At 44.9% G+C, this 24950-nt stretch overlaps 1 protein-coding gene and 1 pseudogene across 2 annotated transcripts in view; both read right to left on the reverse strand.

Moving 5' to 3' along the window:
- Positions 1-1372: 1372 nt before the first annotated feature.
- Positions 1373-2183, reverse strand: LOC308643329 (CCR4-NOT transcription complex subunit 7-like; annotated as a pseudogene). The gene has a single exon. The product of its transcript is annotated as a CCR4-NOT transcription complex subunit 7-like (transcript).
- Positions 2184-2969: 786 nt separating this feature from the next.
- ITGA9 (integrin subunit alpha 9) overlaps positions 2970-24950 on the reverse strand; it is a 320486-nt gene continuing 298505 nt past the window's right edge. Inside the window, exons 27-28 of the mRNA XM_081288073.1 lie at positions 21988-22107; positions 2970-7010 (exon numbers count right to left, since the gene is read on the reverse strand). Of these exons, the coding sequence (XP_081144199.1) occupies positions 6912-7010; positions 21988-22107 (219 nt within the window). The 3' untranslated portion in view covers positions 2970-6911. The remainder of the gene's footprint in view (positions 7011-21987; positions 22108-24950) is intronic.

Raw genomic sequence — 24950 nt, forward strand, 5'->3', positions numbered from 1 at the left:
CAGAGCTAGCAATATCACATTATATACTTTCTAGTTGGATGTGTCCATAGAGTGATCCAACATGATCTTAGGGCCACCTAATAATCTTGCTGATGGCGGGCCACCTTTTGGTTTGCTAGTGTAGATTTAGTTCTCAGTAAGCAGTTGTGTGAATTCTATTACTAAACACAGTTAACCTGATGAACAGAAGGACTTTAAGGGTGAGAGGTAACCTGGTGGTTAAAATTCTGACTGATCAGGAAGCAGAGCCTTAATGCATGATTTCTCTTCTTTTTAATTTTGTATCTTTTGATTCCTTTGAGTTTGTTGAGGCCCTTTCCTGGTTTAGGAAAAATGAACTGGGCCAACATAGAGGAGCATGTTTAATTAGTATTAGAGAGGGAGGCAGGTTTGTTAAGCCAGGAAGCCCCCGGATTTAAAATGCTTAAAACTGTTCACTAGATCAGTGTCCTGAAGGGTCAGGCTCACCCGTGCTCTTTGCTGAAGCTGTTTCCTTTCTTTCCAGACCTACAATTTGGGGTCTCTTTTAGCTCAGCAATTCATATTCTCCTAGATGTAATTTTCTTTCTTCTTTTGAGGATTGAATCCAGGGCCTCATTCCTATGAGACAAGCACCCTACCACTGAGCCATGTCCCCAGCTCTCCTGGATATAATTTTATTTTTATCCTGAATATACTTCTGTTTAAATAAGACCTGAGATGGAAATGTCATACTTGGTACTGAAAGGCAAAAATCAAATAGGCTTCAAAAGGGAGAGAGAGGTATTGTCTATGGTTCAAAGGATTCAACCTGAGATAAAATATACACACAAGCATGCATGTAGCTCAAAAAAATAAATAAAAAATAAATAAATGGATTATTCTAGGTTCTGACTGCTTGTTGGCTTCCTCTCCATATGCACTCCCTGTGCCATTCTGTACATAGGATGAACCAGAACCAAGGTGGTACAAATGACCACGATATTTGGCATCATCAATGTTTTTCAAACAACATTTCTCTCCTTTTGAAAAAAGCCATTCTTGTAAGAAATGGATCGGATCCTGTCTGATGTTGTGGTCCTATCCAGCTCTAACTTTTGAGCAACTTGCTATAATCCACTTTTAAGATTTTTTTGCAAAAGAGGTACAGTAGTGAATGCCTGTAACCCCAATGGCTCTGGGGGCTGAGGTAGGAGGATCGTGAGTTCAAAGCCAGCCTCAGCAACTTAGCGAGGCCCTAAGCATCTCAGCAAGACCCTGTCTCAAAATAAAAAGGAATGGGGATGTGGCCAAGTGGCTAAGTTCCCCTAGGTTCAATCCCTAGTATCCCTCCCCCCCAAAAAAAAAAAAAAAAAGAAAAAGATTTTTGCAGCTCTTCATGAGTTACTTCACCTCATAAGTGACAGGAGAAAAACAATCGAAGGATCTCAAAGAAGTCAAGTTCTTCTCTGGGCAAATTAGAGTTGGTCAGGATTTCTGTTCAATTGCCCTAGTCAGTCATGACTTATGAAATGATAACCACTGGACCCCTTTGCAGAGGACCACTCCTGAAATCATTCATAAGAAGTTCTGCAAAGTACTGAGTCTCAACTCCTTCCTTCTCATGTTTCCTAAACTGGATACTAAATGTTGTTAGTAGATCTACAGAGCCATCAAATTAAATTTAAAATTAAACCACCAGGTTGAAATACCTGGAGGGTAATGTCAGTCCTAGCTGAATTATCTCGAACAAGTCTACATTACATCACAAAAGCTGGTACTGATGGTCAGCATTAGTCCTGTATTCCCTCCTGGCTCTTGCAACCACACCTGGCACCTCGGTGCCCATAGCCACTTAATTATATTTTTGGATAACTTGGCAGATTTTCTTCATCTAGGGTACAATCCCAAACTTCACAGATCCCTTGACTATGATCTACAGTTGCTGCTGGCACACTGAGGGCACAGGGGAGTCTAGATGCCAAATAGCAAAATGTTATATTTGATTGCTGAATTGTTTGATAAAATACTTTGTTCTTCATTTGTGTACTTGTGTCTCTGAACTTGCACTCCTCCTCCTCCTCTTTCTCTTCCTCAAATAGAAGCAGCATCCAGCAGTGGGTGGCAGTGGAGGTATTGGTAGAGTAGGTGCCCCACAGACACTGCTTGCCCAGCAACTGGGAAAGGGGAGCCAGAGCTCCACCACACCGTAGCTTCTTGCACATCCTCCTGGATGCAATTTTATTTAAAAATAATTTGCTTGTTTCATTGCTACAGAATAAATGCTTACTATAAAAAACTAAAAGATGAGTAAAAACAAAACATAAAGCAAAAACATTGACAATCCTGCCTATGTAAAGACAACCATGCTTAAACTGTGTGTACCTTTTCATACCTCTTTGTGGTGTATGTGTGAATTTTAAAAATAAAGGCAGTTAAAGATTTTTAATTCATATAAAAATCATTTAGTGATGAAACAAAGCAAAAACCAGTAGATTTGATTGGTACAGCCAAAGGCCTATTCTTAAAAAAGACTAATGTAACAGATGGATTTTGTTGGTGCCATCTAAGAAAAAACAAAAACAAATGAACAATATTTGTGTTAAGAACAAGTTATAACTAGGCAGGTGGAGATTTAAAAAAATTGGAGAAGATGCAATGGCTATAAATGTGTAAGATTACTACCAAAGAGCTTCTGGAGAAATGCTTAGTGACTGGGGGACACACATAGGAGAAGTCTATGAAGAATGAGGAAATCTGTGCATTTAATTTGGGCACATTTATCTCCAGATCCAGATCCCAGGTGTAGCCCTTGGGTGGGAGGAGGGTGATAAAGAGAAGGTGGTGGTCACAGCAGGGAGGGCAAGGATTAGGGACACTTCAGCCACATCAAGAGGGTTGTTCATGTGGAATTAGACGGACATTGAAGTGCTCTTGAATGCTCCTGTTTTATTACACCTTAGAAAGTTCTTATTAGCAGAGAAATTGCAGACTGAACTCCTGAATCATTTGCAGCCATTTTTTGTTTATTCCAAACATGTATTTTTGTAAACCTGACATTTCCCAAACAGTGCAAGTGAATTAGAAGTGACTGCGTAGACTTTAATAAAGGAGACATCATACAGAGGAACACCCTTCCCACCCAAATTCCTCCACAGAAATGTACACGGATGCCTCAGTAAAGTTCTGTAAGTGGAGAGAGCGTGGGTGCACTGCCATGCAATTAATCACTCTTAAAGCTTTTTAACTTATGCTGCCAATCACACCGTGCACATTAGAATTAAAAACAAAACACCTTAACAAAATCTGAAATCTAGATCATTGTGCTATAAAGCATTGCACCATGTTGGGAAATTTGCTCCTTATCCCTCCCATGTGCTGAAAAGTCAGAAGACATTCTAGAAGGTTCAGTTTGGCCCTATGGGCTCCGTCTCCTCCTTTCAGCTATTGTTGCAGAAAATATTCTCAACTGTGTATATTATTACCCTATAGATCAAAACAAGACCAACTAAAAAATCAGTTAAAAATGCATTCGTGGGGCACGTCTGAAATAATGCTCACTTCTTGCCTTCTGTCTGCTAAAGGGGCCATTTCTCCCAAATGGCAATTTCTGATGTTGTTGTTATGCTGGGGATTGAACCTAAGGCCGAGTGCATATTAGACAAGTGCTCTGCCACTAAGCTACATCCTTAGCCCATTCCCCAAATGAGAATTCTTTGTAGCACCTATATATTCTGGGAAACTGGAACCAAGAAATCAGGACTGGTTTACCAGGTGTACATTTCACAAGTAATCAGGCATAACTGCATTACCTGGCCATAATGCCTCACCCCAAAATAAAAGTCATGAATACCTTTTAAAAACCCACCATGCTGGGGTTCAACAGGTGGCACACAGCACCTGGGTCATGGGAAGTCCACCTTAATTAATTGTGCATGGAAGACAAGCCCCAGGTGTTTTGGGAGTGCCACGGCTTTTCTGTTTCCTGCCAACCTCCTTGCCTTTGCTTCTAGAACAGCAGACTACCCATGACTCCGTGGAAGAGGACTTTGTAAAAGTTTGCCAAATCTCTAAAAACACTGGTGGTGCCAAGAGAGGTTTCCTGAAGCATTGTCAAAGGAAATCTCAGTGGCAGTGATTCTGAATGTGCCTGTCCATAACCACAAAGCCAGTGGACCCTGCTCCTTCCTACTAGTGTCTCCTTGCATCTGAACTTCATGGATACTTCTTGATGACAGGTCCAGGGCTCACTGTATGAATTGAGCATAGGGGAAATCTATTTTTGGAAAAGGGGCATTATCTTACTCAATTTCTCCTAAGTTTTTTTTTTCATATTTAAAAAGCATGTTAGTCCTTCAATAGCTGATTAAAACCTGAAGCAGACTGGAATAATGGTACCCAAGAGAATATGTGAAGATTCCACAATAAACCTATCCACAGAAGCAAGAAGGGTGGAATGGGATACAGGGTGGGATTTGGAGAGAATCCTTGGAGAGGCAATGCAGACACACTAGCCAGCCCTGTCTGCTTCCCAACCCCAAGACTAAGGAGAGCTATGGGGTTGGAATGGAGCAGTGAACTTTCCAGAGCACTTCTTTCTCCATCACTGTGCTAAATGACTACCTCCCGGTCTCTGTAGTCCCACCAGCCACTCAGCAGGATCTGACAAGCAGAGGTACCATCCTTTCCCAGATGGGTCCTTGGGTGGCTTCCAGTATTTGCCCCTGGTGGTATCAAGTATAGTTCTCCTAAAAACTGCCTTATGGAGTCTGAGTGACCTCCTGAGTATGTAACCACTCAAGTGGGTCTACTCTTCAGAATCAAGCAGAAGTGCACGGATCCCAGCTCCAGGACTGCCCACAGGGGTCCACAAATGGGGCTTTGCTTTCTAGCTGGCAGAACCATGGACCTTGTGAGTCACCCTTCTACACTGTGATGGATGAGTCTGAACCTTTCTCAGGAAAAGGTTAGTGGCAATAAATGCATTAGGCCAAAGCTGATAATGGAGCTGTCCTGGGTTTACCACCTAAGAATCTTAAATGATTTGCTAAAGGAAAACATGGTAAAATTAATGAGTGTCCATCCAAGGAAAGTTGCAAATGGAGTCTCATAACAGAATCCACACTCTACACCCATTAAGGGAGAGCCCGACATACCTGTGATATTCTCTGGGGACCCTCTGGACCATCTGTATGTAGCTGGGGCTTCAGCAGGCTCAAATAAGTCATTGAGACCCTTTGTCAGACTCTCTGCCTAGCCCCAATTTCTGTCTTGTTCGATGGTTATCCAGCAGCAGGGACAGCAACCATAGCTTCTAGTAGCTAACGAGCATTCATCAGGGGCCAGGTGTAGTACTGAGCATGCTCCATCCAGCATCTCAGTGCCCTTTTAGAAATTTGCACCATACTTAGAACTGGGCAGCACAGTGTATCTGACACCAAATACCATTAAGTAGACAGTTTGAATACTGATGGCCATAACTCAGCATTACCGCATGTGGGAGACCAGGGGCACATCGGTACTCTGCTCAGATCTCTGCATACTTTCTTTTGCACCATTTCTATTTTCCTGGGCTGGGAATGCACCTGTAGCTCTCCTGGGGAGGCAAGAGCCATCTACCCCCAGCCGAAGGCTGTGGAAATACCAAAGCCCAGCTGGCTTATCTCCAGTTGGGACAACTCTGAGGCATCATTTGCCCTGAAATGGCCCCTTTGCCTGGCTTCCTCCCTGCCCGGTCCTACTCTCCCTCCTCCCCCACTGGTATTCACCCTCCTGCCCCCAGAACACTTCCTTAATAAGTTACTTGCAAATTAATCTTATTTTAGGGTCTACTTCTGGAGAATTCCACCTAAAACATTTGAAATAACAAAAACAATTTTAAAAGAACAGTTGAAAGTCATCTCTAAGAAGGAATCTGCAATCAGCATGAGTTGGGAAAGCAAGAGTAGCAGGAAATGGAGTCCTCTGAACCAAAGCAACCATGGAAAGGCAATGCCTCAGAGCTTTCAGAATCATGTCTTTGTGTGGGGGACACTGATGGAGTCCTGGTCGGGCGTGAACACTGATGCACGGTGTTCAGGAGAATATGCCACCTTGAGGTTTACCAGATGACCAGCTGGCATTGCTCCAGGCTTTCATCCATCAATTCAAGCAGAAAGAGGGGGAGATGTCTGCTGCATAGAGGTGACGCAGAGTAGACTTGCTGCTAGGAATCAGGTTTTCCATCCAAATTCCTGTCAAGAATCTTCCATTGAAAGGTACAGTTGAAAAAGCAGTTATAATTCTTTAGCACATGACTCCAAAACTTGACTCCAGGCAATAACGATGAGAAGTGTCAAGGGAGGGTCTTGCCACATCCACAGTTTCTATGCGGTACTGCTCATTCAGTGGATTTGTTTCATGAGGTTTCTTCAGCTTATTTTATCTGCAAGTGTTTTTTTTTTCTTTTTATTTTTTAACAGCAAGTTCCAAAGTACAATAAGATTTTTGTCCTTTAAATTTTGTATACAGGTACATGTATTTCCAAGATTTCAGGCCAGATATCAGTGCTTGAGTGAATTATATAACTATTTAATAGAAATAATAAAACATTGATACAAATATAAAGACATAATCAGTATAAAAGGCTTATATTTATAAAAATACTTTTAGGTAACAGTTTTCCCCTGAGGGTTGACCACGCATGTTGCATCCATAAATATTGCTCGGCTCTGTAGCTCCTTTCCAAAGTTCAGAGTTCATCTTCAGAAGGAAGTGGTGGTGGCTCCCGGTCATGGGACCTGAAGTGGCTGCTTGGGCCTGACACCTGGGCTTTGACACAACGAGGAAGAGAACAGCATCAGTGGGGCCTCCGAAAAATCTGGAGAAGATTTTTTTTTTTTCTTCCAAATATGGAAGATACAAAGATCAAGGATGACAGGCCCGTGATTGGGTCATGAGAATGGTGTGGCAGGTCACTGGTTTTTCTGGACCCAGTCCCAACTGTCTTCGTTCTCTTTCCGGTTCTTCTCAGCTTCAATGATTTCTTTGTACCTTCTGCGGAAGAAGCCCATCTGAAAGGCAGAGAGAGGAAGAGCCGGATTAGTAATGTTGGAGGATTGGCTATTTTGATTCCAAGACATTCTGGCCTATGACTGATCCCCTAGGCCCGGGAAGCCTTGAGTACTCCTCAGATGAGGAAACACACTGGAAAGCGAAGCATTATATGGAGCCATTTTTCAAAATGCACGGACATTCTGCAGGCTATTTTGTGGCAACCTGTTTGGTCCTTGAAACATGCTTCTGGTATAATGTTTCCCAAACTGGGTGCCGGGGAACACTAGTTACTCAGAGTTACTCACAGGAGCTTGGGAATAAGAAAAGGTCTGATGGTCAAATAAGTTTGGGAAATATTGCTTCCTTTCTTCGAGAGATTTGCAATCTATAGTAGAAGAGCAAAGGATCTCTGGGGGGAAAGAAACCCAGGGGCCTAACATTTCCTCAGCTTATTCAATTTTTGACGAACTTACCGATATCCTGAGAGTTATTACACATGTGTGGGACAATTTGACAAATAATGCTCTGATATGATAGGCTTTTGAAAGCATCTGCAGGTCCGTATTCTGCCTTGCTGTCATCTAGATCTTTCTCTCATGTCTGTAGAGCTCGTGGGGTCTGTGCAGCGGAGTCATCAGTGTGGACTCCCTAGAGCTGATTCTAGCTGTGGGGAAAAAACGGCCCCCTCCTCTGATGTCACATATGGTCTTCTGACTTGTCACATATACTAAGACAGTTTCCAGTTTTTCCTCACATGATCATCATAGGAACAATGGCCAAGCATTTAAACAACTTTTTGTAGACCAGATCTCACCTTTTCTCCCATGCCCAGAGAAATCTGGCATCTCTTGTTCTTTGTAAACCAGCATAAGAGGTCTCTGTTTCTCAGGTCAGACATGCCTCCCTGTATCTGCCCTTCACCATGACTCACTATAGAGGGTGCACAAATACCCCAGCTCCCTTTCACCTGGGCTGGCAGAAACCTCCTCAGGGACATGTTCTACACATTTTCCCAGTGACACTTGCCTACAGTGGTGGCCAGCTCCATAGAACACCTTTATTGCTTCCTTCCTGTCCCTGTCTCACTCCCGTCTTCCAGCAAGTGTTTTTTGAGCTCACTTCCTAAATAAATGAGTTGCATTCAAAGCCTTGTTTCAATGCCCTTGAATAGGGAAATCAAACAGTGGTACACACTTGACCTGCTTCTGGCAGAGCTGCTGCACCACAGCGTTCGGCTCCACAATATCATTTAGTTTGTAATTCCCATGGTCATATTTGAAAACCCTTGAGATTAACCATCTCTGCAATCTGCTGCCAACAGTGAGTGCAAATAAAAAGCCTGCCCTCAACAAATCATGCAGCAAAATCAGTTCTCACAGGCACACTTAGCCTCTTTGTTCTGTGTGCACGTGTCCTCTAGCTTCTGCCTTATGAACCAGGAATTCAAGGAAACATCCATAGTCACTGTATTGGTCCATTTTTCCTTGCTATAATGAAATACCTGAGACTAGATCCTGGGTAAAGAAAAGGGGTTTATTTAGCCCATAGTTTTGAAGGCTGAAAGTCCAAAAGAGGGTAGAACCATTGGTTCAGTCTCTGGCAAGGGCCTCACGGTGAATGGGAGCCCACGCAAGAGGGAGAGATTACGCAAGATAGGAAGCCAGAGAATGAGTAAGGGTCAGGCTTATTCTAATAACCTTCTGATGAGAACTAACAGGCGTCCCACAGGAACTAAAACAGTTTTTTTCAAGGGCAGCACCCCCACTGACTCAATCACCTCATTAGGTTCCACCTCCCACCCACCATTTTTTTTTTTTTTTTTTTTTTTGGTATCAGGGATCGATCCCAGAGGTGCTTAACCACTGAGATTCATCCTCAGCCCTTTTTATATTTAGAGACAGGGTCTCGCCGAGTTGCTTAGGGCCTTGCTACGTTGCTAAGGCTGGCTTGGAACTCACGATCCTCCTATCACAGCCTCCTGAGCTGCTGGGATTACAGACATGTGCCACCACGCCCCGCAGGTTCCACTGCTTAAAGGTCCAAATACCTCTTAACATTGTCATACTGGGGACCAGGCTTCCAACATATGAACTCTTGGGGAACACACTCATAGCATATATCCAAACCACAGTAGTTACCCTGATAGCCACAAGTTCCCCCAAAGTAGAGAAGCAAGGTAGAGATTAGGAATTGCCTGGCTGTACCACCTCCCTATCATTCAGAAGGGGTGTCACTGGCCTAGCTGAACATGAGAACTGTCAAGAGGCTGCCAGGTACTTCCCACATTGCCAAAGGAACCCCGAGCATTTTCTTGAAGTAGAGTTGCCAAGGCAGCACAATTTGAAGGACTCGGGGGAGCAGGGACAGAAGCCTTCTTAAAACATCTGGCCAGAGTCCCATGTCTTGAGCTTTAATAATGAGGTCGTTTCTGTAAAGAGACACTGAATTCCTGGTGTCTCCAGCCCTAGAGGTTCCTTCCCAGCATAAGAGCACATTCGTCAGAACCCTACCTTCTGATGTCCCCACTCATACACTTTTCTCTCCTTAAACCTCACAACCTTCTCTCTTCTGCAGGGGATGAGGGAAGGGGGCTTGACATGAATATTCTGGATCATTAGCAAAAGTTACCAGGTAAGGAACCAGAAATAAAGATCAAGACTCAATGGGTAGATGAAAAGGTCTCCCTAAGAAGCGACTGCTGGAATTAAAAAAAAATTTTGTAGTTGTCGATGGACAGCATGCCTTTATTTTTATGTGGTGCTGAGGATCAAACCCAGTGCCTCACATGTGCCAGGCAAGCACTCTGCCACTGAGTTACAGTCCCAGTCCTTGAACTATTCTTTAGAGATGGAGATGTGTCTAATTGGGCACCTCCTCTGATGAGAGGAATATACTCATGAAACTTAGGCTCATACCTCTGGCTGCTAATAGTGTAAAGTCTCAATAATCCCAGCTGACTCAGTTTTAATTGTAGAGAAATAACATATACCTACAGTGGCATCAATTAAGCCAAATGGCCACAGGCTGCTCCCATGTTAGCTTCTGCATTTGTCTAAGGAATCTTGAGGGTAGGACTTAGATCATGCTGTCATTGGTACCAGTGATAAGTTGCAAAAATGCCCACAATCCTTCATTCTCTGGCATCCCTGCCCTTGACCATATATCTGCAGCTATTTCCAAGGGGCTCCTGACTTGGGCCCAACCTTGATTTTTCACCAAGGCTTGCTTTGATAATTGGATATGAGGGAGGTGTTGCTGTATCTGAAGCACCAAGGGGCTTTGCATACTTCCAGTTACTTTCTCAGAACCTTTCCCTGCTTCCCTGCAAACAAAGGGGTCCAGCTGTTGAAAGATGAGCCCCCAGCAGAGGCCCTCCCAGACCAATCAGCCTCTGTTTGCAAGCACACGTGGGAGTTCAGCAAAGACTGAAGAGCTGCCCAGTTGAGCTGGGTCCAGATGGCCAACCATGGAACTGTGAGTTACCTAGATGGATGCTTCTTTCAGGCCACTGGACTTCAGGGTGGCCGGCTGTGCAGCAGAAGTTAGCTGGTACAGAACTCAGTTATTTGTTGGTTGACTCACTGAATGAATTGGAGGATTCTAGAAGGAAAGGGCATCAATGTGCCTTGTCCTGCAGAACCAGAATTGTTCATCTTTAGGAAGGAAAAAATTGGCTCACTTCTAGCCATGCTAGTGAAAGGATCTGCTATGGAGTATGTGAACCACCAAGTGAGGATTTAGAGCACTTACTTAGTCTAACTAGTGCTTTCACGTGGCTCTCATGTCTCATGCTTTTCTTTCCTTCCTTCTTCCTTTATTTTTTTTCTTTTTTCAATGCTGGGGATTGAACCAGGACCTCATGCATGCCAGGCTTATGTTCATGATTTTATGGATGTCATTTTTGTTTCCAACACAATGAAGGCCCTGTCATCTCTCATACGCATACAGAAGCAAGCTCTCTTCTTTAGTGGAATGACGTTGGCATTAGGCCTGAACGCCCCAGCTGGCAGTGCTCTCAGAAAAAAAGCCTTGTATGAGGATGTGGGGGGAAATGTACACTCATACATTGTTGGGGAGACTGTAAATTAGTACAACGACTCTGGAAAGCAGTATGGAGACTCCTCATATGGAATGGAACCACCATATGATCCAGCTATCCCACTCCTTGGTATATATCCAAAAGAACTAAAATCAGCAAACTATGGGGATATAGCCACATTGGTATTTATAGCAGTGCAATTCATGATAGCCAAGTAGTGAAATCAGCTTAGGTGCCTGTCAACAGATGAATGGATAAAGGAAAGAAATATGGCATATACACAATGGAGTTTTACTCAACCACGAGGAAGAATGAAATTAAATCATTCGCTAGTAAATGAATGGAATTGGAGAATATCAGGCTAAGTGAAATAAGCCTGACTCAGAACACTAAGGTTTGAATGTTTTATTATGCAGAAGCTAGAGAGAAATAAGGAATTAACAAAAAAGAGAGGGATCTCATCTCATGAAAACAGAAGGTCAATAGAGTAGATGGGAAAAGGGAGGAACAGTGGAATGAAATTAACCAAACGATGTTATGTGTATGAAAATTTCATAATGAATTTCACTTTTATGTATAACCATAATGTACCAATTACACACACACACACACACACACACACACACACACACACCATCCTTGCAACCTTCATATTCCACTCTAGCACTGAAGGGTCTCAAGAGTCCTGTTCCCAAACAACCTGCATGTGACCTCTTGGATGGAAGTTAGTTTCTGCTGCTGATGTACATCTGTCTTTGAAACCCAAAGATCATTTCTCAAAATAGGGTGCACTCTTGTGAGTAGAGAGTGCAACTTGGCAGTATAGTCTGAGCACTGTGTAGGCTGGGTGGGGTGCCACTCACCTTACGGATGTATACGTTTGTTACAACTATTTCCCAACAGATGGCAGTAGAGTGTCTTATTCTAACAAAATCAGTATATGTACTGATTTTTTTTTGACAGATGGAAATAAAGAGTCTTGAAGAAGAGGTTGCTATTGACTAGCTGGCCCAAAGGTGCCATTTGGTCTAGTGGTGGCCTGTCAAACTAACATTGTTTCTTATGTGATAAAACCAATTCTATTTCAGGAAAGGAGCATGTTACTCTTGTGCTTTGGTTTAGGGACTGGTTCTGGCTTTGGTATGGAGCCCATTGACAGAGAGCATTGGTTCCCCAAACATGGTCATCGCAGGCTTACCTGGTACCATGAAGGTCAAATTACAAGGGATGTAGGAAAGAGATGTGGCAAAGGAGCGCAGAGTCCTGATTACTATACGAGCTCCAACTAACCCTCTCTGCCCCATAGGAGAGGTGGTTTTCTTGAGTCCCAGCATCTTTGTTTCTGCACCCAGAGGTCAAGGACATCCTCAGACCTCTTCCATCTCTGAAACAGGATGACAGCTCTTTCTGTTGCCCCCCCCCCAAAAAAAAATTCAGAGTTTCTGATTGTAGGCCATATAAGTATATACTCTGGACTCACACAAAGGTTGGACAAGAACCTGGCTCAGTGGCTGGGGAGGCTGAGACAGGAGGACTGCGAGTTCAAAGCCAGCTTCAGCCACGACGAGGCACTAAGCAACTCAGTGAGATCCTGACTCTAAATAAAATACAAAATAGGGCTGGGGATGTGGCTCAGTGGTACACAGTGTCTTAATCCTGATAGCCATCCCCCCCCAAAAAAAAGTTGGACAAAGTGTAGAATTCTTGACCAGTATGGATTTTTCTCAAAGATTTTTAGAAAATTGAAATCTCAGTTTTCCAAGAAAACAAGTACAACATAGTTTAATGATATTTTAAGTAATTATGAGGCTTTTGAATTCATAAAACATATGCAGGTATAGTCATTAACTTTTATAGGCTTTTGAATTATAGTGTTTTAATCTCAACTTCACCAATAAGGAAAGTAGACAAGCTTTGAAAGAGCTGAAGCTCTTGATCAGATATAAGTGTCAGAGTCCTATGTAAGTCTAAGACTCTTAGGTAACAGTGACCTATAATTTCATCAGGAATGGGGAAAATATCAATCCTTTTGTAAAAATGTCAGAATGAACAACTTGTGAGAACAAGCCACCTAAAGTAATGTGCAAGAACCGGAGAGACCTCTAAGTCCCCTGTAGGTGTAATATTGTGTTCAACTGGTCTTAATAAGCACAAATCAACAAATCAAGAAGATCTGCCCAGCTAACATTTTCTAATAAAATGTCAATTAAGAATGGGGCAGTGGAAAACTAAACTAAGCAAGCTTTTGTCATCCCTTGAGATAAATGATAAAGATAAATGACTTCGGCCAGGTTTGGTGGCGCATGCCTGTAATCCTGGAGACTTGGGAGGGAGGCCGAGGTAAGAAAACCACAAGTTCAAGGTCAGCCTCAGCAACCTAGCAATTTCGTGAGACCCTGTCTCAAAATAAAAAATAAAAAGGACTGGGGATATAGCTCAGTGATAATGCTCCCGTGAGTTCAATTCTCAGTACTAAAAAGAAACAAACAAAAAAACCAACTCTGAATTTAATCATCTAACAAGTACTTATACCTAAGAGACACTTGTTTTATATCATAGCTCTTAATCTACTGCCAGAGGAGGCTCACAAGACCCTTTAACCTGCTATAGTGTCTCATAGCTACTGCACAGCCATCCCCACCTATTCCAGTAGTCAGTACACCCCAAAGTCAAGCATTTGAGAAAGGACATCAGTTCACCTGTCAGGCATGTGTGACTAGAAATGTCACCTCCTTCCTTTCCTTTAGCCATCTTCACATCATAAAAGTTTACAAACTGGCTTAGGAACTTATAGACAGTTCCTAAGGATCATAATCAAGAGAGTTCTCTGATAAGCTCTGAGAGCTGGAATATTGAAAGAAGACACAAAAATTAGATATTTATGAATAGGGAAAAAAAACTGTTGCTAATAGGTAGAGAATCAGGAACACCTTTATCTTCCACAAAATCATCCACCTGCTTTACTGAGGCCTGACTGATAGTTTTTAAAAGTGTAAAATGTGTTGGGCTGGGGATGTGGCTCAAGCGGTAGCGTGCTTGCCTGGCATGTGTGCGGCCCGGGTTCGATCCTCAGCACCACATACAAACAAAGATGTTGTGTCCGCCGAAAACTAAAAAATAAGTATTAAAATTCTCTCTCTCCCTCTCTCTTAAAAAAAGTATAAAATGTGATATTTTGCTACATGCATATATTAGGAAATAATGAGTCCAATCAAGATAATTAATATACCCATCACCTCACATGGTAATCCTTTTTTTTTGTGTTTGGTGACAATATTTCAGATCTGCTCTCATAGCCAATTTCCAGTACCCATCTATGAGTTATCATCTTTTATATTAAAGTATCTATGTATTATAAAGCAGAAAGAATTGTACAATTCTTAACAATGATGTTAAATCAAGACTTGAAGTACATTTCCCTCCCCCAGGCCCCTCTCAGCACACACAGCGGCTTCTGTTAGTATTCTTGGGTATTTGGGAGAAAACTTGGAGAAGTGCTGGGCAAATCTGCCCTTGCTGCCAACTGAGCCTACACCAAGGCTGCCAGGAAATGATCAATAATGAGGTTCAGTTGTACCCACAGCAATCCCATACTCGCCTCCAATCCAATGGAGTCAATGTTTTCCTGAACTTTTTTTGGAATCTTTTGGGACTTGTTCTGCTGCTTGAGGGGCAAGAGGCTCTGTTTATGACTATTCTGTTTGTAACAGAAGAAACAGAAACCCTAGATGAGAAGCCTCAAGCCAAGCTTTGCTCGGCTGGAGGCCCAGGGAGTAGCGTGCTTTCTGGTTCTGTGTCTGTGCTGATCCTAATGGGGGCCTGCAGCCCAGAGAGCAGCTTCCTGAAACGTCCTGACTTACACGATTTTCTGATACAATCTTGTATTCAAAAGCCTTCCAGAAAACTCCTTGAGAAACAGCAGGTTCCCCCTGAATAGCCCCTAAGGGTGGCTGCTGCCTGAGGCAGGGGACCTAGGAGATGTGGCCTGATGGGATTCTGGGGGTGCTGGCCTTGGAGCATGAGCCTCTTCCTTCCCAGCCTCCTCTGGATGAACAACTGCAGGACATCTGGTGTCTTGGGGGACACCCCTCCTCCACTTCCTGGGCAGCCGTTTCAGCGACCTTGGCTTAGTCCTTCTTTGGACTAACTCAAGGCCTCGTGTTTACCAGTCTCTTCAGTTGCTCGACTATTTACACAGCATGTCTCTGTCTAGAGATGTTGACAATGCGACATCAGAGTAATATTTACTTCCAAACATAAACAAGCTCCCGCTGAAGGCCTTTGGCACATGGTTTTAATTGAGGCAGTGTTAGGGCATATATGCACATGAACACGTGTGTGTGTGTGTGTGTGTGTGTGTACGCGTGCGCGTGTATGGTTTCTCTCTGGGAAAAAAAGCTAGGATGGCTTTTCACAGGCTGGTCTGGAGGTAAGGTGATAACCTTGGTGACCCATGCAGGGGTCATCAAGCCTTGCACATTCTCTGGGCCATTCCACAGAGGCAGCTCACTAAGGGTTTTTTTTTTTTTTTTTTTTTTTTGAGGTCAGAAGTAATGCTGTCAAATACAGACCATGAGCCCAAAGAAAGCCCCATACACAGCAGGCACTTGGAAGGGCCCCAGTGGATAGAGAGCTGGAGGCAGCCTCGTGTGAGCATTGTGAACATGTTCCACAGCCTGCCTGTTCGCCACTTAAGAAGCAGGCCCAGGCCTGTGGGGAAGATAGCCACAGAACTGGCAGAGCAAAGGCAATTGGCTCTGTTGCAAGCCATCTTGGTTTGCAAAAGGGTGACGCAGGAGAGAGGGAAAGAGATGGAGGGTCCTTGGCTAAAAGCAATAGAGGAGGATTTCTCTTTCATTGAGTGAGGGCAAATTGTACACAAACGGGGACAGGAGGAAGAGTAGATGGAGGGACAGAGTGGGGCAGAAAGGGGGAAAGGGGTCCCCCAGCATCTCTTTGTTGTATTGCCATAGAGCTCAGAGGCTGGCTGGTGTAATGAGCTGAAAGCATTTCTAAATGGTGCAGATTACAAAGTTCTCCTGCTACTTTTGAGCCATTAAACTTTCTCCTCATAAACAGGCCTTTATGAAAGAGGCACAGGGCCCAGGCATCTTCAAACCCAGTCAGGAGCTGGAGAAAAGGAGAGGGGATTCATCTGGATTTTTCTCCCACAAAAGAGTTTCATATTTCAAAGTTTTCTTCCTGCATGGTGGTTTGGCAGGCTACTGTAATCTTTGCACATAAAATTTAAATTATGGCTCCCAGTGTCTGCTAACATCTCGGCTTTGGGAAGGCTGATGAGGATCCATTTCAGTATTTGAAGAAGGGTCTGGTTAGCTTGGGGGCCCAGTGTGGATTTTGTGTGAAAGCCAGGGATAGTGGACGCCAAGCATGAGAGATGCCAGCAAGGGGCCTTCTGGAAGGTCCTGGGGGAGCTGCAGAGGCCAGGGGGGAGGCCGGCCTAGCCTGGAGTTCAGCTCTGAAGAAGGCATTTGCTGACCCTACCAGGGGTTTCTGTTGTAGATAAACATGTGTACATGCAGGACGGGCCAGGAACTGGTGTCCCAGGCCAATTCCTGTTTGCCTCTCAGGTCTCTGGTCAGTCACCATCTCTAGTCATTAAACTGCTTCTCAGAGGTTTTCAAGATTGTATGAAGCTCTGCTATTCATCTCTGTCCCCTTGCCCAGGGCCTGCCACGTGGCAGGGGCTAAGTACTGTCTGCTGAATGAAGGCACCAGCCATCTTGTGAGCATCAGGTGTGCAGCCCTACAGGCCCGTGCATACTCTGAGCGCAGAAGCATGGCCGGCTGCTTTGCTCAGCATTACTACCGCATCAGGATTCACTTTTTTTTATGCCACACTTTTGGAACAACCACTTGTGGCTTGACCATGAGGTCAAGGCAGTGGCAAGCAACCACAGGTAGCAATGTTATGAGCTACTCTGAAAGGAAATTTAAGAGGTGTGCCCTATGAAGGGAAGAGGACTTGAACACTGGCCACCGTCTTCACACCCCCTCAGTGAAGCCTTCCCAGGTCGGCTGTGGCAGTTGGCTTCCCTTTGAAAGGAAGGGAGGGAATTTGATACACAATAAGGTAATAAGCCAGAACCACTGAGACCACCCATGTGAGTCAAATACTGGGCTGGACTTGAGCCCCATTAGTGGGCAGGTTTCAGGGCACTGCTCTGTCTAATGTGGGGTTGGATCTCTACTCGCTGCACATGATACATCATTCTTAAACATAGAAATAGGTGTTGACGAGAGGTCTGTAGCTAAAGCTTTAGGAATATGCAGGTCTTTAAAATAACACTGCATTTCATTTTCCTTTGTCGACCTCTTCTAAAGTTGTTAGATAGCTAGGCACAGCGGTGCACACCTGTAATCCCAGTGGCTTAGGAGGCTGAGGCAGGAGGACTGTGAGTTCAAAGCCAGCCTCCCCAAAAGTGAGGCACTAAGCAACTCAGGGAGACCTTGTCTCTAAAATAGGGCTTGGATAGGGCTCAGTGGTCGAGTGCCCCTGAGTTCAATCCCTGGTACCAATCAATCAATAATTTGTTATATATTTAGCCCTTTAAGAAAATTTTTTTCTAAACAGCCCCCTCTGTCCAGCCCCTTACCACCTTTAGCTGTCCCTGAACAGGCTGCCCACTCTGACAGGAATGCTGATCCAGGACTCACTCTCTTTCTACTTTGTCCCCAAAGGAGTTCAGTTATGATCTTTGCCTTTGACACTGTAGAAGACAGGTGACATCTCATCTACTTAAAAACAGAATAAAACTGGTAGTTAGGTGAATCTTCCTTTATAATAATGACTTCTAAAAGAGGAAGATGTTGTCCCTATTGCTGGACATGATGTTTGTAACAGATAAAAGATGACCACAAAGCCTCTGTCACTCCTCCCATTGAGAAGCGGGCCACTGTCCCTTCCCTTGACTGGGCTGGCATGTGACTGCTTTGGCCAAGAGAGTATGGCAGAATGACGCTAAGCCTGTTCCAGGCTGGCCCGTAGAGAATGGGCAGCTTTGACTGGGCTCTGTTGGAAGGTCAGCCACCATATACTCTGGGGGAGGACCACCTGGAAGGGCCCCGAGTTGACATGGACAGGAAGAAAGGGCCTGGTGGTGCCCAGCCTTCCACTGACCCCACCAAGCTACTAGGAACATGAGGTAAGCTGTATTGGACTTTAAGACCATCTCAGCCACAGGGAAATGCACTAAGAGATCCTACTCATTGCCATGTGGAGAAGACTCCCAGCCAAACCCTTCCTGAATCCCTGGCCCATGCACTTGTGAGATATGACATTATAATTGTTTTAAGCCACTCGATTTGGGGGGCAGCTTGTTATGCAGCATTACTAACTGGATGATATAAATGCAGTGGCCCCACCACTGACCATGCTGTCCCGCTGGAGTGAGCACCTTTGGAGGCTCTGTCTTAGTTTCCGTCTTTCCAGAGAGAGCCCTGCTATCCTGTACTCTTCTCTGACTCCAGCCTGAGCTGTCTGGGTTTGTGGGAGATAGGCAACCCAAGCTGGGTGACTCAGGCAGATTCTGTCAACTCCTACCTCTAGCCACAGTTGACAGAGGTGGACAGTGACTTAACCTGGACCAGAGAGATCCTCTCTCCTGGACATGTGGACCCAGGAATCAGAAACGGCTGACCCTTTTGTGTCTCTGATTAGGAGTTGCTGAGATGTAAATCAGGAGGGCTGGAGGTAATCATTTTCTAGTGTAGGGAAATGAATGCAGAGAGAGCCAGTGTGCTCTGGGGGAAGCATGATATGGTGTGCAGAGTAGAGGGGACGAGCTGGCAGAGAGAAGCAAGCAAGGGACACAGGCAGCTGGCTATGGGTTTGGATGTACACATTTCCTTGGGATCTGTAGGGCTGCCCCTGAACCCTTAGAATCCTCTTTCTTTCTCTTGCTTGAGCAGTCGAAAGGGTCTTTTTTTTTTTTTTTTTGGCAACTGGAAAAAATGGCCTATGTGATGATGTCTGAGGTAAGTAAGAATGCTCAGCCCTGGAAACAGAAGAGAAGACTGCCCAGGCCAGCGAGGTGACAGCAGTGTCCTTCTGTTGGCCTTCCCTCTACAGGACAGGGGTGGTGGTGACTGGGTGCAAATCAAGCCCTGGTGTCCTGCAGCCGCCACACAATAGGAAAGCACAACACCACACTTATCCTCTTCCCAAAGGCCTTCCAGTCCTTCCTCTGTCCTCTAGGGTGGCTTTCTACTGTCTGAGCTAGAAACAGGGACAGCTGCTACCTCTCAAGTTCAAGTGGTCACCAGACCTAGGAACGCAAGGCCCCAGCTCTCATCCAGGCATGCTCCCTTGTTGTTGAGGTGGGGACTTGCAGCACCTCCTCTATTTCCAGAGCAGCACTTGCCACTCTCCATTGTGTTCACTAGTCTACCTGGGGAGGGTTCGAGGGTGGGGCAGGGACATAGTCACCCGTGCACCCCAATGCCTTGTCCAGTGTTTGGGTCAGAGCCAGAGTTCAAAGAGCACGGACTGAAACGAAACACTGCTCTCTGATGACTTGCAAAGCTATTTGACCCATGCGGCCTCATGCGACAGCTTCTTCAAAGCTTTCTTTCCACCCTTGAGCTGTGGCAAGGTCTTGTCAGGGTTAAGGCACATAGGGTGACCTCCGATTGCAGTGACCCTGCTCTTTCTCCAAGTCTGACTCAGTAGATGATGTCTGGCTTCTCAGATCCTCCCTTTTTGGATTTCACTCAGCTGAGGGACCTCAAGGTTCTGGTCACACTATGACCGAGATCTCCTGCAATTACCCTTTCTTAAGCAAATGTGACAAGAGCAAAGCAAAGCAGATGGCAGGTGGGACCAGGCAGGACAGCACCCACAGGAGATGGGACAACCCTGAGAGAAAGGGGCGTGCACTCCACAAAACAGAAGTGGGACATGGCCATGATGTTCCCTGCTCTGTGTCCCTGTCTGGTCCCCTACGCTCAGCCATGGAGAAGAAAAGCACTGCCTCTCATTTCAAGAACCCATAGAAAGACAGAAGGAAGTCTCCTTCTCTGTCTCTCTCTCTCTCTCACTGTTCTGCTGGAAGCCTGTCTCTGTGGATTCCAAACACTGAGCAGGCTTTGTTCTCTACCGCAGACCAGAGGCCCTCACGGCGGGAAGGAGTTGGAGTTGAGAAAAGGGAGAATTCAGAATCCATGTGGCAACGAAGATTAAATAAACAACCAATTAGTGGATTAAAACAAAAAGGTAATAATATTCACTGTTGGCAAGTAGGCAGGAAAATGGATGCTTCAGACACACGGCTCGTGGGAGGGAGTCTGTAGAACCTTTCCAAAGGGCAATTGGCAACATAAGATAAAAGGCACAGTCATTCCATTTCTAGGGTTTTGTTCTAAGGATACAACAAAGTATTTGTGCAAATATTTGGCTCCAGAGTTATTCACTATTAAAGGAAGTGTGCAACCAGGAGCAACCTAAATTCCAGCCCCAAGGGACCAGATGAATAAACAGCAGACTCTCTGTAGCTTTAAGATGTGGCTGGAAGTGGGCTCTTCACGGTATGGAAAGACAGTCACAGTATTATCTTCAGGGGATAATAGCTTGCAAAATAGCACCCAGGATGCCTAAAAAGCATGGGAAATGCATTTTCAAGTAATATGCTTAAAATTTCTTCCACGTCAAGACACCTTTTCAGATGAAGTAACCTTAAGTTTAAAGCAATGGTCTGATTGCTAATCTGAGATAAGTACAGTACATGCATTATTTTTTCCCTGTATTTCTAGACATTTTGGTTGCGCTTCTGAAATATATTTATTATGCTGGGAAAATCTAACTAAAGCATTATTCAGAACCAAGTTGATCCTATGAGAACCCCTGGTTTAGGTCTGTATATGCAGAGGAAAAGGTCAAGAGAGACAGTGCTACACTCATTGTGGTTATTTCTGGGATGTGGACATATAGGTATTTTATATTTTTTCCCTTAATGATATGTTATTATGTTTGATCAGTACATACTATTATCTTGTAATCCCAAAGAAATTAATAATTTGAATTTAATGTATTCATCTATAATAATCTAGGATAACCTGAGAGTTAGACACTGGAGAAGTATGGGGGCTTTGGTGTCACGAACTCCCAGTGATGGTCCCTGATGCTGTTTTGGATCTGGGGACACAGTGGAAATAAGGACAGACAGGCCCCACTCACCTGGCCCATCACTGCCCCGTGGAGGGGACAGACCTTCATCAGATGACAACTCTGTTACCATTGTTGATAAAGATGGAGACTCTGACATAAAAAGACTCCAGATCTCAGAGAGTGAAGCAAAGAAATCACCCTAGGCTTGGGGGTGAGGATACCCCTTTCAACTTGAGAGAATGATGCTTGACATGAATGATGAGTAGGTGTGCCCTGGTGACAGGGATAAGGCGATTCTATACCCTGGCTCAATTCCAAATGGACCACTACAGAGTTGGGGGAACAGAGCTCTAGACCTGTGGCCATCTCAGTTACTGAGTCTTCTGGGCAGAAATCTTTCTCATATTCCATGGGGGGAGGAGGAGGTGGGAAGAAAAAATAAATAGCTCTGTGGTTTCCTTTTTTATTCTTTCTTCAAGCAAATGGTAAACCACCCTTCTCCCAGCTGGTACCTCCCAAGGTTGTTCTGGAGTTGGGTTCCCAACATCCCACATCAGGACTGGTGTAACTCTCTTAGAAAAAAAGAGGAGAAGAAACTGAGACCTTTGTTCTCTCTCTAAAGTGGTCCAAATCCTCAGTTGTGCATGGCCTCAAGAGCAGCAAGGTTCCATTCCCTGCCTGAAGAGGACACTGACGTCCCCTGTACCTTCTACCACAAAGGGAGTTCCCTATAGGAAACCTCTTCCAAGGCACACCCACCCTGGAGAGGCAGGAGAGCTGGGTGTCTACCGATGGCGACTCCATGGAGACCTGTGATCTCCAGACTCACCTTCCAGAGCAGCACAGCCAGCAGCAGGAAGATGAGGATCCCCACCAGCAAACTTATGGCAATGATCCACCCCACGACGTAGCCACGGGGCTCCAGATTGTGCAAGGCTTCAAAGACCACCTAGGAGGCAAAGCAAAAATGAAAACATAAAAAACAAGTCCCAGGTCTTGAAGGCACTGTAATGACAACCACCTTGATTTAAGTATCATGGAGTGACTACAAGTGTACTGAAAAACTTAAAAACACATGCTACTTTTTTTTTTTTTTAATTTTGATATTGGGGATTGAACTCAGGGGCACTTGACCACTGAACCACATCCCCAGCCCTATTTGTTGCATTTCATTTAGAGACAGGGTCTCATTGAGTTGCTTAGTACCTCTATTTTGCTGAGGCTAGCTTTGAACTTGTGATCCTCCTGCCTCAGCTTTCTGAGCTGCTGGGATTACAGGCATGTATCACCACACCAACTACACACTACATTCTCAATTGAGAACAGACGACAACAGTCTACCTTGCATTTTTTTTTTTTTTAAAGAGACCTGCATTTTGGTTTTGAAACAAAGAACGTAGGGTGCACTCCATGCAAGATAATACTTCTTTTGGGGCATTTGGCTCAATGTGTAGTTTAGTGGAATTATCTGACTCGTGCCAGTTTACCCAATAGATTTTGGACCCTTCCAGGGTCTGAACGCATTCTGTCTTGCGTCTTATGTTTGTGCCTAACAAACGGAAGGAACTCACTCAGGAAGCCGTGCTGTCTGTGGTTTCTAGTGTGAGCCATATACCAGTGGAGCACATGTTTCAATGAGGCAAGTATTTCCAACTTTTATGGAAATTCAGTGGCTCACATCAACTCATGAGAGCCAAGTGTGTGTCTCTTCCCTATTCCATATCGGGAATATTTACACCATGGAAATTGGCAAACAAATCAGGGTTTCCCTACCCTCCTGCAAGAGAACCAATTGCTAAGCATACATCAACTCACCTCTGACAGCATCCTTCAGCTTGCTTTAGCTCCACTGGCCACAGAGGAGTGTGGTTTGCAGAATTCAAAGCATCTATTGTGCCCTCTGCTGCTAAATAATCCTTCCCAGCTCTCCCTAACACAGGGTCTTGTTCAAGCTCCTTACTGCTGAGGAGACGAAAATCCTAGGCCTGGGCAGTCATCTTTCTTGGCTCCGAACTGGCTGGCCTGACCGCAGGCCTCTGCCCAAGGAGTGGCTGTCCTTGGAGCTCCCATCCCCTCTCAGCCTTGCTTGATCCTCAAGGCCAACTGACCTTCCGCCTCTGCCAGGAGGCTCCACTGCTCTCAGGAGCCTGGCGGTCCAGTCCCACGCTCAACTCCAAGCAGTGATATTGCCCTGCTACTGCTGCCCAGGACTGCTCATTTTACCTTTTTAGGGTTTGACTTCCACTCTTTCTAGCATTTGCCAAATGTTCCTCTGTGCCAGGCTCTGTGCTTCTCTTGTGATCTCTTGCCTAATTCACACAATCACCCCATGATTTTTTTTTTTGTACCAGGGATTGAACTCAGGGACACTTGACCACTGAGTCACATCCCCAGCCCTATTTGTATTTTATTTAGAGATAGGGTCTCACTGAGTTGCTTAGCGCCTCGCTTTTGCTCAGGCTGGTTTTGAACTCACAATCCTCCGGCCTCACTCTCCTGAGCTTCTGAGATTACAGGCATGTGCCACCACGCCTGGCCCCCCATGAGGTCTTCAACATCTATTTTATAGAGAGGGACATGGACATCGGGGCGGGGGAGGGTGACATGGCTGTAGGCTATGTAGCTTAAGTACAGAGTCAGAATTTGAACCCAGGTCTTGCCAACATAAAACCCTTAAATCTGAAATTGTAACCAACACCACAGAGTACCTGGCTGATGGTGGCCCTTTTTGTCAATTAAATGGATTATTTACTGGTTCTTCCCTGGTGGCAAGGCAAGAAAATACAGACATCTTCATCTCTCTCTTTGCTTCCCTTCCTACAGCTGGGGTAGCAGGGAGTTTGTATGTGCTGAGGATTAGTGGGGGCAGTCATCCATGAGACAAATAGGCTGCCAGTTTCATCTGTAGATCCTGAATCCAGAATATTATCTTAAGGAAAATGAGGGAGAGCATAAACCACACCTTGCTTCATGGAGAAAAATGAGAGAAAACTGCCTATAAAACATAGCAGGCTCTTCTGAGAACAGACATGGGGACTCTTTATAGAACTTACTAGCTGGGTGATCTTGGGTGAAGTACTTAATCTCCCTGAGCCTCAGTTCTCTCAACTGTGCAACAGGAACACAATAGCACCTCCCCAGTGGATTAAAAGGAATGATGTGTACAGGCCCCAACAGCACTTGGCACAGAGACCATGCTGACGAGTGAGATGTGCTCCTGTTAGCATCATTATCATTGCTTTTGAGGTTATGCATGCCTTGTTATATTTAATTCTTAAAAATTATTGAAGTCTACCTAGAGAAAACCTACAATTTACTGTGGGGTTCGGATAAGCAATTCCTGTCTTTAAAGGTTCATGTCGTTGGGTTCTTGCTGTGGATCAAATCGCCTCTCCCACGCTCAGGATCCCTCATCCTGCCTTGTCCAGATGAGTCTGGAAGCACTACAACCAAGTGAGAAGATGTGGAGGGAGGAGGGCCCGCCTGGACCCTGTCCTGGTGTGACTGAGGGCAACTGGGACACTACTTTGTTTCTTTCCTTGTGAAACGGGGGTCTGGAGGGGAAAATACCATAGTTCTACTAGAGTGCCTGGAGCCTGGTGGTGAACATAAGCCCGATAAGCCTTCCCATCGACAGTGCAGGGCTGGGCCAGGCTGCTGCTTGGGCGGGGGAGGGGGGTGAATTGTAAAGCAATTCACCATGTTAACCCAGATGGCTCAGGGACACTGAAATGCCCACCCTGGCAAACCCGTGTTGGAGGTCTGGCTTTGTGGATACAGAGACAGAGTAGC

Source organism: Spermophilus citellus (genome assembly GCF_964194105.1).
Source record: "Spermophilus citellus genome assembly, chromosome: 3".
In the NCBI taxonomy this organism is placed as follows: domain Eukaryota; kingdom Metazoa; phylum Chordata; class Mammalia; order Rodentia; family Sciuridae; genus Spermophilus; species Spermophilus citellus.